The sequence below is a fragment of the Ovis canadensis genome, chromosome 15, assembly GCF_042477335.2.
Source record: "Ovis canadensis isolate MfBH-ARS-UI-01 breed Bighorn chromosome 15, ARS-UI_OviCan_v2, whole genome shotgun sequence".
Classification (NCBI taxonomy): Eukaryota; Metazoa; Chordata; class Mammalia; order Artiodactyla; family Bovidae; genus Ovis; species Ovis canadensis.
This window is the reverse complement of record NC_091259.1, coordinates 72,868,443-72,887,845: the sequence shown is the minus strand read 5'-3', so window position 1 is coordinate 72,887,845 and position 19,403 is coordinate 72,868,443. Positions and strand designations below refer to the sequence as shown.

At 45.4% G+C, this 19,403-nt stretch overlaps 1 protein-coding gene across 2 annotated transcripts in view; it reads left to right on the top strand.

Moving 5' to 3' along the window:
* The window catches only part of SLC1A2 (solute carrier family 1 member 2), a 104,773-nt gene that overhangs the window by 46,133 nt on the left and 39,237 nt on the right, over window positions 1-19,403 (top strand). For both annotated transcript variants that reach the window (XM_069553691.1, XM_069553690.1), the window contains exons 2-6: window positions 262-401; window positions 2,375-2,527; window positions 5,481-5,731; window positions 10,666-10,834; window positions 15,154-15,280. In XM_069553691.1, the coding sequence (XP_069409792.1) occupies window positions 262-401; window positions 2,375-2,527; window positions 5,481-5,731; window positions 10,666-10,834; window positions 15,154-15,280 (840 nt within the window). The remainder of the gene's footprint in view (window positions 1-261; window positions 402-2,374; window positions 2,528-5,480; window positions 5,732-10,665; window positions 10,835-15,153; window positions 15,281-19,403) is intronic.

The following is a 19,403-nucleotide window of genomic DNA, read 5'->3' as shown; positions in this document are numbered from 1 at the left end:
ACCTTCCACTGCCTTTCCTGCGATGATTCAAGATAACAGGGATAAAAACACTTAGCTTGTTGGCATTTGGTGTGTCCTGCTTACAGGTGAACTAGCATTCAGGGCACCCTGAGTTTCTTTGACTTTTTACTTCCCTGCCAGTGATTCCAGAATCCCAGCTGTGCCTGGGGAGGCTGTTTCGCCTCCTACATCCTGAGCCCCTCAAACTGCAGAGGGGCAGTGCCCAGCAGACTCTAACCACTGCCTTCACTTCTGTTTCAGTGCCAACAACATGCCCAAGCAGGTGGAAGTACGGATGCACGACAGCCACCTGAGCGCGGAGGAGCCAAAGCCGCGGCATCTGGGGCTGCGCTTGTGCGACAAGCTGGGGAAGAACCTCCTGCTCACCCTGACCGTGTTCGGTAGGAGACAGGTGGCCCCACCCACTCCTCCACCCCGGGTCTCTCCTGGCTCTGTGTGGAAGCTGGTTCTGGCAGCGGGCACTCTAACCCAGAAAGCAAGCCACACGTGCTGCCTAACCCCACCTTTGCCCTGGCACAGCTGCCTCAGTGAGACTCTTTTCCCTTTCACCTGCCCCAGCCATGTTTTCCTCCTTGGGGTTCTAGTGGATCTCAGATTCCAGTGAGCATGACCAGTTTCTGTGGATAAATGAGCATGCAGATTCCCGGGTCCTGCTCACAGACTGTGCTGTGGGCCATTTGCATGAGACCTTGGAATTTGCATCTTAAGCCTTCTGTGCATGTGTGTGTGTGTCTGCTCAGCTGCTTCACTTGTGTCCAGCCCTTTGTGACAATATGGACAGTAGCCCGCCAGGCTCCTCTGTCCATGGGATTTTCCAGGCAAGAATACTGGAGTGGGTTGCCATGCTCTCCTCCAGGGGATCTTCCTCACCCAGGGATCCAACCCACATCTCCTATACTTTGGGCATGGCAGGCAGATTCTTTACCACTAAGCCACCAGGGAAGCCCCTTAAACCTTCTAGGTGATTCCAAAGCAGATGATCAGTATTCCACATTTAGAGAAGTACCTGCATCTTGATAAAGGCAACAGTTGCCAAAACCTCACCAACAAGACTCCAAGGATTCACATTCTCCATGCACCTCATTAACTTAGATTCACTTAACACAGTAGCTAACAAGGTCAGTGTGGAAGAGGCTTGTCCTGAAGCTTTGATCTGCTCCAGCTCCACCTCAGAAGTCTTGCTCCTCTGCTTCAGGTCTCACCCAGGTGCTGGTTGTATTTTTTGTGTGACTGTTGATATAGACTTGGCCTTGGGTTTTCAACTAGGATTTATTGAAAATGGGGGAAATTGCAGTTTCTTGTACTGAAACGCCTTCTCCTTTGAGTCAGTCTTCTTGGATGTCAGTGGACTACAGTCAGGAGTGGACATTTGCCCCAGCTCAGTTCACTTAATAGAAGAAAACCGCAGACATGGTAGGGTTTTCCAAGGGTTACCCTCCACAGAAGGGATGAAATTTCATTCATCCTAAGTTTTAAAAAAGTGTACTCTTCACTTGTGAAGAAAAAAATACCAGATTTCCGGCCGTGTTACTTACTCTCTTTGCATCTCTGGAGTTAATCCCATAGCCATATACCTAGGATGCCCCTGCCTCTCTCCCTGACTCTAGTCATGCTTATAACCCCATTTGTGGTTTCCACAAGGGTGGCTTATATTAGCTACCAGTTTGGAGTGATCCAAGGTTTTGTTGTGGAATCCTTGAGTATGCAAAGCGAAAGCCTCCTGGTAGCATTTCTGCTCAAATTGTTTCCTCCCAAATCTTATATTTTTAGACACCCTCCTTCATCTCCCTTAAGATCAACATGTGTCAAGATTATGTATCAGGACATAGAAGTCAAAGACAAAGCTCTTTGAGGATGAGCCATGGGGAAATGACTGGAAGTAGAAAAAAGAAAACTAACGCCAGTTTGGTCACGTAAATGTTCCTTTTGTCTGATATTCAGTAACAAAGATAAGAAATATATTAGACACCGTGGCATGTACCCAGCCTAGGCTGGGAAGAGAAGCATATCTAACGTTGTGGGTTATTTCTACTGACAATCTGTGACTCTGAAAGTGGATGATATCCTAAAGAAATTGGGATCAAGTTGCCAGGTTATATTTCCTACAAAGCCTTCAGAAGGCTCTTCTTAACTCTTCCAGTGTGGCCTTTTAGAAGAGTTGGAGATAGAAAACATTTTTCCACAAGTCAACAAAATTAACTTCATTTTTCTAATGGTATTTTTGTTATGTGTTAGTCATCATCTGATAATAGAGAGGTATGAGAAAAGTTAATGTTATTGAACTATATATCCCTAGAGCTATTCATTTGATGAGGGCAAAAAATATATTCATATTTTTTCTCCTTCCTTATAGGTGTCATCCTGGGGGCAGTGTGTGGAGGACTTCTTCGCTTGGCATCTCCTATCCACCCAGATGTGGTTATGTTAATAGCCTTCCCAGGGGATATACTCATGAGGATGCTGAAAATGCTCATTCTCCCTCTCATCATCTCCAGTTTAATCACAGGTAAGACCACTTTTCTGGCACCAGGTCACAGTGGGTCATACTCTTGCTCTAGCTTTTGGACTGACCATAAAATCTCAATTTGGTTGAATCAATGAATCTGATCATCTTCTGTGTCATTTCTCTTCAGAGTCTTGATTTTCCTAACTCTAAAACTGAAATGAAAGTGAAAGTGAAATCTCTCAGTCATGTCTGACTCTTTGTGACCCCATGGACTGTAGCCTACCAGGCTCTTCTGTCCATGAGATTTTCCAGGCAAGAGTTCTGGAGTGGATTGCCATTTCCTTCTCCAGGAGATCTTCCCAACCCAAGGATCAAACCCAGGTCTCCCACATTGGAGACAGATGCTTTACTGTCTGAGCCACCAGGGAAGCCCACAAAACTGAAATAAGCAACCCTGAGAAAAAGAGTTTGGTCGGTCCATCTGTCTGTGTAGCAACAGAGGATAAAAAGGAAATAGCCACATGTTAAAAGTGATCATCTCTAGAGATTTTAATTTTCAATATACACTTTTCTCATTTTCTAAATTGCATTTGTTCAGTTCAGTCGCTCAGTCGTGTCCGACTCTTTGTGACCCCATGAATTGCAGCACGCCAGGCCTCCCTGTCCATCACCGCCTCCCGGAGTTCACTCAGACTCACGTCCATCAAGTCCGTGATGACATCCAGCCATCTCATCCTCTGTCGTCCCCTTCTCCTCCTGCCCCCAATCCCTCCCAGCATCAGAGTCTTTTCCAATGAGTCAACGCTTCGCATGAGGTGGCCAAAGTACTGGAGCTTCAGCTTTAGCACTGTTCCTTCCAAAGAAATCCCAGGGCTGATCTCCTTCAGAGTGGACTGGTTGGATCTCCTTGCAGTCCAAGGGACTCTCAAGAGTCTTCTCCTACACCACAGTTCAAAAGCATCAATTCTTCGGCGCTCAGCCTTCTTCACAGTCCAACTCTCTCAGCCATACATGACCACAGGAAAAACCATAGCCTTCAGAAACTGACAAATAAAGAAAAACAATAGAAAAAGTAGTTTTTTCTATAATATTTAGTTGCATGTAGAGGGAAGTGGTTATTAACGATGAATGGAATACTAGATATGAAACTTTTGGAGTGTTTCAGAAGAAAGATTCCCTCAATGTGTAGTTCATGTCTACTTGTGTTTTGGCTCAAAGAGTTGTTTCATTTGAAAGAATTTTATTTTTTCCCCTCCCTGGGCTTATACAGGTAGTTTCCTCCTTACCAAATATTACTCAAATGTTGTTGAAATTGTTGAATGTTACAGACTAAGCTCTGGGTTAGGGATGAAGAACTGGGATTTGGTTTGTATCTGGGGGACCAACAGGCTGGGTGATCTTGAGAAATCTGTTCTAGACCACCCACTTTATGAATGTAGTGGAGCTCTGGTGACTCCAAGAGATTCAGCTGCTACAGTCTCATAGCTGGCTGGCCAATGAATCCAGTGAGGGAAAGAGCTGGCACTCGGTGTCAGGAAGGTCTTAGCATTCAGCCTCAGACTGCGTGAAGCTATATTTTACTTTAAAAGCTCCTTTTGAAATCAGAGAAATTTGTTCTCCATGCCTGTTTAATAGATTGTACATTAGCCAACCCAGTAAGGAAGTTTCATTTCCATTAGCTATACTTAGACTTCAGGTTGATTGAAAGAACAAATAGGTCATATATGGGTCAGCTTCATTCAGAAAAGTTAATGTCAATAATAGTCTCCTCCTGCATGGCAAAAAGACTGATCCGCAGTAAAAGTTGCATGTCTCAGTCTAGTAAAAGCAGGAACTGAAACCAGGAAATAGAAAAACTGAAGAAACTACTGGAAAAAAACCCAGTGAAGGCTGGAGTTTTTGTGACTTGCTTGGAGTTTCTGCTAACCATCAGAGAAGCTTCTGAGAATTAGATGGAGCTTCCACCCATGCTGGGTGTTTTGTACATGTGTTCTCACGTCCCTGTACAAGGTCAGACAACGTGGTCTCCATCAGGCTTCATCTGAGAGGAGTGATAGGGCTGTGCTAGAACCACTTCCACTTTCCCAGACTTTGGATTTTGTGACCCATAATGTATTCAAAAGAGATTTTGAATACATAGGGCTACCAACCTTTTATTTCCCTAAGTGAGGACCTTCAAACAAACCAACCAAAAAACCTAAAATGTACCAGCATCACCACTTCATAAGGAAAGGATTTCTTAATACCTAAGAAGTGGGAAGGACATAATCTCAGAATCAAAAATTGAATAGAGCATTCAACTTTCACTATCACAGGCTGAAAAAAAATTTTGTCACCAACCAGTTTATAAACCCTGGACCAGATGTTCTCCAGCTCTTCACAGTTCCCTGTGTGTGTGTGATCAGTTGCTCCGTCATGTCTGACTCTTATGACCCCCATGGACTGCAGCCCACCAGGCTCCTCTGTCCATGGGATTTTCCAGGCAAGAATGCTGGAGTAGGTTGCCATTTCCTCCAAGGGATCTTCCTGACACAAGGATAGAATTATGTCTCTTGCGTCTCCTGCATTGGCAGGCAGATTCTTTACCACTAGCGCCACCCTCTAGAATCTCAAAAATATCCTTGGAAAATTGAATTGTAAACTGTGGCGTTGACCAAATATTCAGTTGAAGGAGGTTTAATTAACCATTAATACATTTGAGTAATACAAAGCCCAGGGTTGTTTATAGGTATGTATGCCAAGTAGCTTCAGTCGTGTCCGACTGTTTGCGACCCTGTGGACTGTAGGCCGTCAGGCTCCTCTGTCCACGGGGATTCTCCAGGCAAGAATAGTGGAGTGGGTTGCCATTTTCTTCTCCAGGGAATCTTCCCAACCTTGGGATCAAACCCAGGTCCCCTGCATTGCAGGTGGATTCTCTACCACCTAGCACCTGGGGAAGCTATAGGTATGCAGACAGAGGCAAGTAACAGGGAGATAATGGAACTAATCCTTCTGGATTTCTTTTTCTATCCAGGGTTGTCAGGCCTGGATGCTAAAGCCAGCGGCCGCTTAGGCACAAGAGCTATGGTGTACTACATGTCCACAACCATCATTGCCGCGGTGTTGGGGGTCATCCTTGTCCTGGCCATCCACCCAGGCAACCCCAAACTCAAGAAGCAACTGGGGCCTGGGAAGAAGAATGATGAAGTGTCCAGCTTAGATGCCTTTTTGGACCTTATTCGGAATCTCTTCCCTGAAAACCTTGTTCAAGCCTGTTTTCAGCAGGTAACCCAGAGTTCTGATAGTCTTGCTTCTCCAAACTCCTAAGTTATGAAGGTGATAACTTTGAGACTATTTCAGCAAACCAGCTGTGGGCAATAATTTTTTTTCATATTTATGTCTCTGCCTAAGTATGGGGGATCCTCTGGGGCAGAATTTTCGGATAGGAGTCCCTTAGTCTTTTTTTCTTAACTTCCATTTCTTTTGCAGTACGCTTAATAGCATTTAGCTCTGGAATCTCTCTTCTCCTTTTTCCTGTTTGTCTCTTTTTCTTCTTTTTGGTTCTTCTCTCTGTATCATCCACAGACACATTTTTATCACCCTTGCCCACAACCCTCTAGAGTACCTGGTGGTTCTCGATCTTAGCAATGTTAGCAAAACCACGTGTGGTCCATTTCAAAATGCTTATTTATGTTCTACAGAATCAGAATCTCCAGAACAGGCCCAGTAATTGGGTATTCATCAAATTAATACTTGAGGGTGTTTGTCAAAGTAACACATGACCGTGGTGGATTCATGTCAATGTATGGCAAAACCAATACAGTATTGTAAAGTAAAATAAAGTAAAAATAAAAATTAAAAAAAAAACAACAACAACAAAGTAACACATGAGGCTTGTAGAAATTTAAAGAAATTTTTGAATGCACATAAAGTAAAAATTCAAGTCCCCACGTCCCTTCCCTAGGCGACTCATGTTTCCTCCTATAAATATAAATAAATATATATATATGTATATATATTTGTCACATATATGTTGTGTATGTATGTATAAAATAAAAAAATATCAATCTGGGAATGTTGCATCATACGTACGATGTTACATTCTACTTTCTTGTTTAACAGTGTTTTAGTGTCATCTCTTTTTCTGTGGTTGTGTAGTATTTCTAAAGGATAAATTCTAGAAGCAAAACATGCCCTGCCAAAGAGTTGATATTTTGAATTTGCTGATGTTATAAAAAATGGTCCTACAAAATTTGTAGCAATATATATTCCTACCAACTGCATACACGCGTATCTGTTTTTTTAACACACAATTTTTAAAACCTATTGATTCTGCTGGGTATGTTACCGGCCAGAGTTCTTAGACTCTAGAAAATGATAAGAGGTCAGACGAGAAATGTAGGCAAGGCTTTATCTGACCTCAGGCTGCAGCTGGAGGAAGTGAGAACAAGTAACAGCTCCTCTTGCTCTGTCCCTGAATGTGTGTGTGAATGTGCCCCTGAATGTGGGGGGTGGGGAGTGTAGGGGTACAGGACAAGCTGGTCCCTTAAATTGGGTGAGGGTAGGGTGGTCCAGGGGTTAGGCCAGTAGGGTGCCTTGGGTGGTCTGCCCACTCCCTTGGTGGTGCTGTGTGCAGGCGTCGTGCCTGGTACCCTGCTTTTGTTCCAGAAACCTCCGGAGTGGCAGTTGGGTTTTGGGTCTTTTTGCATTATGTTGTTCATAATTTGCCTCAACTGTGCATGCGTGCAGTTGTTTTTAGTCCCTGATAGCTTCTTTTTACTGTTGCTTGAGGAGACATTTGCCCCGATGCAGGCATGGCAGCAAAGGGTCCCAGGTCCCGGGTCCCAAATCCTAGCCTCTCTCAAGTAAATCGACTGAGTCAGCTGCCCAGACCCCCCTCAACAGACAACCAGCCTGTTGTCTAGACCCAAAGTTAGTTTAGGTTAGAATATACCTCAGTTCCCATTAGCCCTGGTTGGAAGTAAACTAGAACCAAGGAACCTCCTTCAGCCATTTCCAGTGACTCACAGAAGAATAAATTTAGGAAACAGGTTACAGAGAAGAGAAGTCTACATTCCCAGCTGCCCTCAAGGTGCCATTGCCACCCACTGCTGAGCCAGTGCACTCTGGATAAACCTGGAATATGGTCTCTGCTTTCCAAGGGCACTTTGGATGCACTTGTAGCAAGGAACTATATTAAAGGAAACATCCCAGGCAGGAGAAGTTGAGTGGGGAGTGACTAGAAACCAACTAGGGGACTTCCCTGATGGTGCAGTGGATGGGAGCCCGCCTGCCAGTGCAGGGGTCTTGGGTGTGGTCCCTGGTCTAGAAAGATTCCACGTGCCATGCAGTGGCTGAGCCCATGCGCCGTGACTGCTGAGTCCACGTGCTGCAACTACTGAAGCCTGCGTAACCTAGAGCCTGTGCTTCGCAACAAGGGAAGCCACTGCCACGAGAAGCCCTCACGCCCCAAAGAAGAGGAGCCCCCACTCACCGCAGCTAGAGAAAGTGATGAAGACCCAGTGCAGCCATAAATAAATACATTTAAGACAAGAAAAACATTCTTTGTCCTGCAAACAGTCATAGATTAAAAAAAGAGAATGAAACAGGCTAGGGAAGGGGTGCTTCTGGGTACCCTCTCTCTATTGCCCCTGCCCCTCAGCCAGCCTGTTTAGAAAGACGAGCTTGCTGGCTCTGGGGCAGTGGACACAACCAGGTGCCAAGTCTATTCTTAACGTTTTGGAAATAGCTCCCTGGAGCTGGAGCAGCTGGAGGCTGAGCCGGTAGGAGACCAGGGATGGGAGCAATATCGGAGGGAGGGGAGAGGGACAGATTTGGGCTTCACTCTGGTACCCGATCACGACCACGTTCCATGCGAGAAGGAGCCTCTTTCCTCTGAGTGACTGGGGCAGGACTGAGAAGCAGGCAGGCCCCCGGAGCTGTGGATGTGAGCTAGAGGAGAGTTCTGTGGTGTCAGCCATGCTCATGCTTCCTGAGCTGTCTGGTCGTTGGGCAATCTCTGCATGTTGCTGCCCTGGGCAGAGGGCACTGGGGGCTCGGGGGCAGCACCAGGATAGAGGATCAGGCCATTCCCTGCCCCGCCTGGCTCTGGATCCACCCCTCCGCTGTCAAAATTCACACGAGGAGTAAGCTCTTCATCCTCCAGCGAAGCCCAAGGACATGGTCCCTTTGGGTTAGGACTACCGGGAAAAAAAAAAAAATCATGTGGAATATTTTACCTCAGGCTGAGGGAGGGTGCAGATTTCATAGGCCAGTCTCTGGGCAGCCCAGAGGAAAGGGAGCTTAACCTACGGGCAATCCCAAGGGCTTAGGAGGGTCTTGAAGAGGGTTGGAAGACAGGGAACGCTTAGACGGTGACATGGCATTGCCAGAAAGAAAGGCAGAGAACCCCATCTCAGTGGTAGCATCCCTAGCGCCTGGCCTCCAGCTCAAGCCACTCACCTGTGCTCTTTGGGAGCTGTATTTTGGAGTCAATAGAACTCACTTTGAATCCTGCTTAGTAACTACTAGCTCTCTGTCCTAGGGTTAGTTACTCAGCCCTGTGAGTCCTGAGCGGCTCCTGTTGACATAAGAGATAGACAGATGTCGCATGAACACGGTATACCTGGCCACCTGATCCTGGAGGCCACCATTCATTCAGGCCGATGGCCGTGGTGGCGCTAGTGGTAAAGAATCCGCCTGCCAAAGCAGGAGACTCGAGAGACATGGGTTTGATCCCTGGATCAGAAGATCCCCTGGAGAAGGGAATGGCAACCCACTCCAGTAATCTTGCCTGGAGAATCCCGTGGACAGAGGCGCCTGGCAGGCTACGGTCCATGGGGTCTCAAAGAGTCGGACAAGCACATACATGGCCACTACTCCTTTGAGCTTTAGCTTTTTTAGCCTTCTCAGAATAGGCCTGTATTTGGCTATGGTCCTCACTTTATTCCCAGGCACACAACTTTGTTGTCCATGGAGGCGTCCCTTCAGATCCCCCCTGCATTCTCCTTTTGGGTCGTCATTGCCCAGGCCAAGGGGGCTGTGAGCTGCCTGCTCCCACTCAGCCGGCCTGCTCCTCTCCCAGCACAAGTCCATGTGGCCAGGTTGGAACCTAGAGCACTGCCTCACCCCAGGGCGTGTACGCTGTACTTCCCTCTCCCAGTTAGGAGAGCCGATCTGTTCAGCCTTGCTTTCCCTTGGGCTCAGCTGCTGGAGGATTGTGTCCATATAGTTTAGCAGGCAGCACAGGTGGTGAAAGAATTCGGGGGTGGTCAGTGCATCTGAGCTGAAGTCCCAATAACTCTATGACATCTGACGAGTCACTTGACTTCTCCATGCCTCTTCTTCCGTATCTATTCAGGCTTCAGCCATCTGTCGCCTACTACGTGCCGGCACTGACATTCTAGGATTCTGCACGCCTTCTATTTTCATGCCCAGGAAGGTAGTGATTCTCTGGGCTCAGACATTACATTTTCACAGCATGCAGAATGCCTGGCACCTTTGAAAATAGGATGGCTGCCGCAGATGTTGAGGAACAGCCTGAGAGCTTCTTAGGGGAAGGTTGGCCCAGTGATGCTTGGGGAACATGGAGCAAGTCTTTGTATCATTGCCCGGAAGGAGAGGCTGTTTTCCCACCTCACACCTCCCTGCTGTGGTGGCTGCTGCTGGCTGGCACATCTGGCAGCCGGATGGAAATCCCCAGCAGAGCCAGGCTCTGGGAGGAACCCACGTAAGAGTGGGTCTGTGAAGACTCCATGTGACGGAAACCAGGCAGAGAGAAGCAAATCATGTGAGTCATGGGGTGCTGATCTGACCCCCACCAAGACCGTCACCCTCCTATTCCTGGCCAGATCCAGGACCCATCACAGGGGCCAGCAGGTCAGCCAACTGGGTTTCATATTTGATACTGTCTCCCTGGGAATGAAAGAAGCAGACAGGCGTCCCTCCTCTCAAAGCTTGTGTCCCGTTACTGACCATACTGCTTATAGTAATTACAAGAGAATGTTATAAATCCTGTCCCTACCATGGGATGAAGACAGCCATTTCTCACCTGTATTTGTGCCTTAAAGCATCTCTCTGTCAAATTCCCCAATTTTATAATCTCGTTTATGACATTTCTTATTTTTGACATATTAGGAATTTAAAAACACGTAATTGGCTAGGATTTTGGTAATTTTAACAGCGTCTCGTCTTTATGTTCTTTTCCCCCATCCCATTAGATTCAAACAGTGACGAAGAAAGTCCTGGTGGCCCCCCCATCAGACGAGGACAGCAATTCCACCAACGCTGTCCTCTCGCTGTTGAATGAGACTGTGACCGAGACTCCGGAGGAGACCCAGGTGGTCATCAAGAAGGGCCTGGAGTTCAAGGACGGCATGAACGTCTTAGGTGAGTACCCTTGTCTTCATCTCCTTGCAGGAGACACCTCTGCCGAGGTCACGTGGCCGGCCTTCCCGGCGGTGCAGCACCCGGGCATCCCGGTTTCCTTCTCAGAAAGCCAGTCGCCCTGCTGTCCTGTAGGTGGAGCAATTGGCTTTCTCTGGGGAGCGATTTGAGGGTAACTGGGATTGAGTTGAGACAAGGGCAGGGGAGAAGGCAGGAGCAATACCACGCGGGGGTGTGGGGGCTGGAGTCGGAGGACAAGGGACTGATACTCACGGGGCACTTCGCCCGACTTTCTGCCTGGTGTTGGCCAGTCGCTTTCTCTGACTCTCCATTTCATGAGGTTACACATCCGAGTGTTTCATTTCTTTCTCTTCTAGCCACCCTTGTGTGAGTCCCAGGAATGTGTAGGCATAGGAGCTTGTCCCGCCCCAGTCCTCACAGTCTGTAAACAAAGGCAGTGCTTTTAGAAGTGGAAAGTGTTGGCGTTGGTGCTAAAAGGAGCTTCTCAAAAGGAGAAGCTTTTGTTTTAACTTTCTGGGATCCCAGGGAACCCTTTCCCCAAGTGTGGAACCTTCTGAGCATGCCATCACGGGGGTTCTTGGACTCTGCAGTCAGACCAGTTTGGATCCTGTTTGGATCCCTTGTGGACCATTCACTGATTATCTACTTGTGGACAGATTCCTCTGTGTCTCGAGATTCATCTGTAAAGTGGGCATGGAGTTGGCATTTCTCTTGTAGATCATTGCAAGGATTCAATGAGATTGTGCACGTGGGCCCAGCGGTACGTGCCCTGTGCTTTATCATGCGAGCGGCTCTCGTCATTAAAGGTGAGTTGCTCAGTAGGAAAAACCCCCAGAGGATACTCCCCACTCAGTTTACTCCCCAACCACCCCTGGGTCCATTCTCCCCACCATAACCCTGCTAGAATGATGTCCCTAAGCCGAGAGAGAGGGGCATCTGGTCATAAGGTACGAGAAATGGGAAATCTATGTGGAAGAAATATGCTGATCCATGCAGAGCGAGCTTTCTAAGGATTTGAATGAGAGCCCTTTAGAAAAGATTGAGCTCGCTTTGTCATCTAAGAGATCAAATGCCCTTGTCTCTTTGGTAGGGGTGTCAGATAATATACAGGGTGCCCATTTCATGTGAATTTCAGATAAACAACAGATAGTGTTAAAGGGTTATGTCCCAAATATTGCACCGGATATACTTGTATTAAAAAAAAAGTGCATTCTTTATCTGAAATTCAGATTTCATCTGGGAGTCCTTTTTTCTCTTCTCAATTTGGTAACCCTACTCCTTACTCGTCCAGAATGGTTGACTCAGCAAGATTGCCCCACCACTAAAAAGTGTCTTTTTCTTTGACCTGGCAGGAAGTGAGAGTGAGGGAAGAGATAAGCAGACCAGGTTACCAGGCAACAGAAGATCAATAAATATTGTTGACAATCAGTGGGAGGCGAGAGGAGGAAGGAGAAAGTGGGAGAGTTCCTCTGAGCAGAAGGATTTGCAAACACCCTCCGCATCCAACCTTGAGTGGCTCTTCTTTGCCACTGTCCAGATATCTGTGACCCTTTCAGGCACTCCCAACTCCCCTCGCCCCCCCATGACCCACGGTCAATGCGGCCCCACCGTTTTGTACTGTGGCCATGAGTGACGGGGTCAGGGCTCTGGAGTGAATCATTCAGAAGACTTTTTGTGGTCATTTCCAGGGTCTTGGTGGATTCTGGGAAGTCACCTGACCTTTGGCTGTACTGGGGAGTTTCAACACCATTCAGGACTCACTCAACCCCAGTGACCAAGTCTAAGAGGGCTTTGTTCAAATGAAACCCTGGCTGTTCCAGTGAGCGAGTTCAATGAAGCACTGTTCACAGAGGGAAATGACAGGCTGGCCATGAGTTTCTAAGTGCAGACTGAGGCCCTGGAGAGCTAAGGGAAGTTAGGCGGTTGAGAAACTTCCCATTTACAAATCATGGCTGAAATAAGGTTCTTTCCATGGTCTTCCAAGGCAGAGATGGTGGCTTTTTTTTTTTTTTTTTTTGGTTTTTGGTTGTTTTTTGGCTTTGGAAAGTCCCGAGGATCAAGCATTGCAATTGTGAAGATAAAAACTCCGGTTCCAGCCTCCCACTTCTTGAAAGACTCATTTCTCTACTCCCCAAACCTCCAGACTACTCTGGGCTTCACTTCAATTCAATCCCAACCACTTAAGTCAACTCCTGTGAGAGATTACTCCTTTCAACATCTCTCTCTCTTATACTCATGGAGATGGACAGCTTCTGCTGACCCTGCCAGGGATGCTATTTTATTTTAGTTCTTTGGGACCTTGAGACCTTGGGCATTTTCTCTTCGAATTTCCAGATGGAATTAACCACGTGATACTAGCTATTCTCAGCCATGATATTCACAGATTATCACTCACCACACACCTAGAAAACTCCTCTCTGTGGGTTTGAGATGAGCCTAAATTTGATTTCTTCTGTTACTGCAGAACTAGGTCACTCTAATTCTAGGTCACGCTAATTCTCATTAAGCCTTTGTGTTTATGGCCAAAACTGACTTGTAAGTCACCAGTTAATCTTTCTGGCTAAGAGCTGAAAAGGGGAAATATTAAATATCATGGATTAAGAATTTCAGTGCAAGAGCTAGATTCTTTTTTCTGAAGAAGAGAGGGTCCAGCAAAGGATAGTTGAACAATCTGGGTTGATATATACTTGGTATGAGAAGTGAATGGTTTTGGTAACTATGTAAAAGGTAAATTCAGAAGTTTGGACAGAAAGAATTTTCCCCTAAGAGAATCAAATCATAATGCTATAATTTACCTTGATATGGCTCAAGACTGTGGGCATAAATGGACACTATAGGAAACTGGATATAATAGGGAGGGGCTAGAAATAAAGTCTGCCAAAAACAGAGTAGGTGTAAGGAAGAGGAAGGGGAGAGAGGGAAGAGTGGATGGCCCATACTGCAGGGCAGAAAATAAGTCAGATGGGCAAGCAAGGGCCTGTTGCCAAGGGAACAATGACATTGGTTTATAGTCCATGCAAGTCATTAGCATTGGAGCCCCAAGATTGGCAATCACAGATTGGTAGTTGAGGGGCACATGATGACTGGTTATCAGAAATCCAGAGACACCCCACCTGCCACAGGCAGTATGGGGACATCTGTTAGCCGTGGAGCACACCCCAGACACTAGGAGAGTCTGGGTGAGACTCCAGGGTGAGATGCTGAGGAAGAGGGGTGGAGGAAGTGATGGCAGAGAGAATTTTCTGGGGAGAGAAAAGCTGGGTCTTGCCTTGGAGGAACTAACATATCAGGCAGGTTTCCAAGACAGATACTCAGAAAATGAGGCAAAGGCAACACAAATAAGATCCAAGGTTTGCCGTTGGTCTTAGTCCAGGACTTAGTGCAATTTGATGCTGACATCAAGAGGTGGGGACAGGGTTCCCCAGACCCTCCTGGCCTGGGATTAGATCGATCCTGGGAGCTGGGGTGGGGCTGCACTTAGATGGAAGTCAAGTGACATCAAGTAAAAGGAGAAGAGGGCCAAGGGGCTAGGAAATAACAAAGAGTGTATTCTAGTTTTATGATCCTGGAAAAAAAAAAAAGCACACGCAATAAAAAAGAAAGTGTTCTAACCGTTTGGACCATGGAAAAAATGATGATGAATTAATAAATAGCAGGTTAAATCCAAACAAACTGGGTCATCTGGGGTTTCCCAGCTGTTTTGGATTTCTCATTGCTTTCCCTTTGATTTTTCAAGATTTCTTCCTCCTTCTCAAATAAGCAATAGAAAAATAATTTCATGTTTAGGATTTTCCTAGACTGAAACATATACCAACCATGCATTAATTTGGGAGAACAGCAAACTAATATAGACATAACCCTGGCAAAGACTGAATTGGCTAATTGGTCTCTACTCTTCTAATATTGGCTCCAAGGTTTACATGATAATCCCCAAGTCCCAACAAGCCTTTCTTCGTTAATCTATCTACTAATGGAATCTGCTTACACATGACTTCATAAGTGAGGGGCAGAGGGGAGAGAGAAAAGAGTACTTTTTATTTTGGAATGAAAATGAATTCATTTTCTCCAAGGAACTAACCTGGTTATAGTTCAACTTGCTCATGTGGAAAATAGTCAGGAAAGCCATAATTATGCAGGGGAAAGGTATTTTCAGTGTGGGACATAATACTTCTGTCTTTTAATGCTTAATTCATAGGGTAGCTGGTAGTGAGAATATGGCTGCATACACGGGATGGTTACGAACAAGAAGAACACACGTATTTTATCATTTGTCCTTATGTGTTCTATGATTCACCCAACAGGTCTGATAGGGTTTTTCATTGCTTTTGGCATTGCCATGGGGAAGATGGGCGAGCAGGCCAAGTTGATGGTGGAATTCTTCAACATTTTGAATGAAATTGTAATGAAGTTAGTGATCATGATCATGTGGTAAGTGGGTCTGTTCTTACATCATTGTGGTGGGGGTGTGAGGTGGTCGTGGGGTCTCCAAAGGACCCTGAACCCTCCTAGCAGGAAAGAGTGAGCAGGCATGAATCAAGGAAAGATTTCTCTGGAAAGACTTTGAAAAACAGGAATGGAACTCTCTATTTTGGAACTTTCCATAGATAATGAGCAGGAAAACTGTGAAGCCTGTGGGCCAGATCTTATCTGCCATTTGTTTTGTGTGGCCTGTGAGTTAAGAATGGGTTCTATGTTATTATTTTGCTGAAAAAAATCTAGAATATTAATAATCACAACACATGGTTATGCAAAATTCATACTCAGTGCCCATAAATAGTTTTGTTGGGACCCATCCTCCCTATTCGCTCATGTACTGTCTAGGGTTGCTTTTGTGCTAAGAGGCAGAGTTGAGTAGTTGTGACCAAGACTGTGTAGGCTGCAAAGCCTAAAAAGTTTACTGTTTGACCCCTTGCATAAAAAGTTCATCCATCTCTGCTCTGGAGGAAGAGAACACATACATATACACAAAACCAAAAAAAACCCAAAACCAGACAAGCTGGAAATATCACTCAGTAATAGTGAATCTGAGCAATATCAGGATACACTATACTAAGATAGGGCCAAGATCCCAAGGATGTGGCATGACCCAGGGTGTGTGGAAGAATCACTTCTCCAGTATTCTGGTGTCCAAAATGAAATGCCTCTTAGATCTGGGTTCTCATGACTCATACTGAAAATGAATAAATAAATAAATAAAAGAGGCAGTTCTCAGGCCATGCAAGAAAAAGTGCCATCACCCAGGATTAAGCGCTCTTGGAAATCTGGTTCCACCCTCTAGTTTTACAGTAGAGAAAGCTGTAGTCCAGAGATACTCAATCTTGATTCTTTAACATTGTCATGATCACCATGATCTTTATGGTTTTCCTTTTATCTGCCAAGAGTCATGAGAGTGCTTCATGCCTCTCAAGTGTAATCCCCACAATCCTGCAAAGACAGTGTTATGGTTCCCAATTGACAGAAAAGGCAACTGAGGTTCAAGGAGGTAAATTAACTTGCCTAAGATTATATAGCCAGGGAGAAGAGGAGCCGGTGTTTATACTGATATCAAAGTCTTTGGTGAGTACATGGGTGGGGGTTTTGTTGTTGTTTGAATCATGTGAGTGGTATCGTCTCCGCTTCATCTCATGTGTGTTTATGGTCCGTGGTTCTGAAGTCTAGGGTGGGCCAGGACAGCATCAGCTTCTTCTCCTTCACAAGGGATCTGTGTCACCTCCAGTTACTGGAAATTTCTCGTGTTCACTATCTACCAGATAGAACAATTTTTGCATGTATTCATTTCAGGTCCCTACGATGGTCCTGTATGTCTACCTGGGAATAAAGTAAAACCGCTCTTAGACCAAACGACGTGTGTGTTCTGTTTGCCACGGGAATTCTGGGTTACAGAGTCCTTCACTCTGCCTGCTCCAGTCCCCTGCACCTGCCTCCCCAATCCTCCTCCACTTTCCTTCCCCTGAAATTCCATCTGCTTCATCTCTTCTTCCTTTTCTTGGCCCTTACTTCCCACCTTACAAGGGCAAAGTCTGTTCCCAACTTGTGTTTTATCACCAAGCACAGTGATGTGCCTGTAGTAAATTCCTACTAAAACTTCAGGAACAAGAGGGCTAGCTAAAAGCCCCAGGGTCTCAGATCAAGAAGATGTTCCTCATGACTTAATGAACCATATTTAATAGTTCTGGTCTGTTCTAATCATTGCTTTATTGACTTTGGAAACACGGAAAAGATTCTCGTACAATAGTGTGTTCTTTTCAATTATTGTATTGATTCTTCAACTTCCCAGGCAAGGCTGGATTTCTAAATATTTCTTTTGTGTGAAGATTTAAAGTCACACACAATGTCATGCTGTAAAAATATTTTAAAATATCTTTTAAGGACTTCTCTGGTGGTCCAGTGATTAAGGCACCGTGCTTCCAATACAGAGGGCATAGGTTTGATCCCTGGTTGGGGAACTAAGATCCCACATGCGCACGGCCAAAAAAAAAAAACAGTCTTCTGTCTTTTGAATCCATTCTGAGCTTGCTGAGAGTTTAATAAATGGTAATATGCAAAGCTTCCTCCAGCCCACCATTTCTCATGATGTACTCTGCATATAAGTTAAACAAGCAGGGTGACAATATAAAGCCTTGACGTACTCCTTTTCCTATTTGGAACCAGTCTGTTGTTCCATGTCCAGTTCTAACTGTTGCTTCCTGACCTGCATACAGGTTTCTCAGGAGGCAGGTCAGGTGGTCTGGTATTCCTATCTCCTTCAGAATTTTCCACAGTTTATTGTGATCCACACAGTGAAAGGCTTTGGGTCTGTCTAGTCAAAGCTATAGTTTTTTCTAGTAGTCATGTATGGGTGTGAGAGCTGGACTATAAAGAAAGCTGAGTGCTGAAGAATTGATGCTTTTGAATTGTGGTGTTGGAGAAGACTCTTGAGAGTCCCTTGGACTGCAAGGAGATCCAGCCAGTCCATCCTAAAGGAGATCAGTCCTGGGTGTTCATTGGAAGGACTGATGCTGAACTCCAATACTTTGGCCACCTGATGCAAAGAGCTGACTCATTAGAAAAGACCCTGATGTTGGGAAAAACAGAAGGCAGGAGGAGAAGGGGATGACAGAGGATGGGATGCTTAGATGGCATCACCGACTCAATGGACATGGGTCTGGGTAGACTCCGGCAGTTGATGATGGACAGGGAGGCCTGGTGTGCTGCGATTCATGGTGTCGCAAAGAGTCCCACATGACTGAGTGACTGAACTGAACTGAATATGCAAAGCAGAACAGGCCTCTTAGTTTTAAACATTAAAGATCTGCCTTTACTTCCTAGAATTCCTAGCAGGGTGATCACCCTCACTGTAAATATGCAGCTCAGTTTTCTTTACTATGATGCCCATGATGTGGGTTGTGTATGAAAATTCCTTCCTTCATCCATGCCAGTGTCATTTCCACTGAGCCCCTGAAGCGGGAAGAATCTTCTAGGAAATCAAATGAGTCATGGGAAAAAGTATATCCTCCCTTCTTCCCAGGGATGGAGTGGGTGTGGATTAAAATGTTTCCTCTTCACTGAAACCAAAACTCCTAAAGATTTAACATCATATCCCTGGAGATGAAGAGCAATTGTGAGTCAGGAGCAAGGCCTGTGGAATGGTTTCTGACAGCTGTTTGATTACCACATCCAGCCCAACAGTCTGGAGGGTGTAATATGACATGAGATGTCAATCCTACATATTTATTTCATTCTTCAGCTGCCTTGCCAGCAATTGATAATGATGTGTATAAGAAGGTTCTGGATAAAACAGCCAACCATATCTTATCTGACACCCTCAAAGCTTAAATCATCAGAGTTCTTTTGTAGTCTTCTCTATGCGATAGTAAGAATAGTAATAATAGTTAAAAAACAAATTAGTGCTGCCATATGACCCTACAGTCCCCCTCCTGGCCATATACCCCCCCAAAACGTGATCCGATAGGATACATGCACCCCAATGTTCATTGCAGCACTGCTTACAGTAGCCGAGACATGGAAGCAACCTAAATGTCCATTGACAGGTGAATGAGCAAAGAAAATGCGGACTTATGTACAATGGAATATTAGCCATTAAGGAGAATGAAATAATGCCATATGTAGTAATATGGTTGGATCTAGGGATTGTCATGCTGAGTGAAGTAAGTCAGACGGAAAAGGAGAAATATCATATGACATCCCTTATATGTGGGATCTAAAAAGAAATGATACAATTGAACTTATTTACAAAACAGAAACAGACTCACAGCCTTAGAGAATGAACTTGTGGTTCCCAGGGGGAAGAATGGGGGCAAGAGATGGTTAGAGACTTTGGGACAGACATGTACACATTGTTGTATTTAAAATGAATAACCAACAAGGTCCTACTGTATACACTGGGAATTCTTCTCAGTGTTGTGTGACAGCCTGGACGGGAGGGGAGTTTGCAGGAGAATGCATGTATGTATATGTATGGCTGAGTCCCTTTGCTCTCTCTCTGAAACTGTCACAACATTGCTAATCGGCTATACTCTGATGTAAAATAAAGAGTTGTTTAAAAATTTTA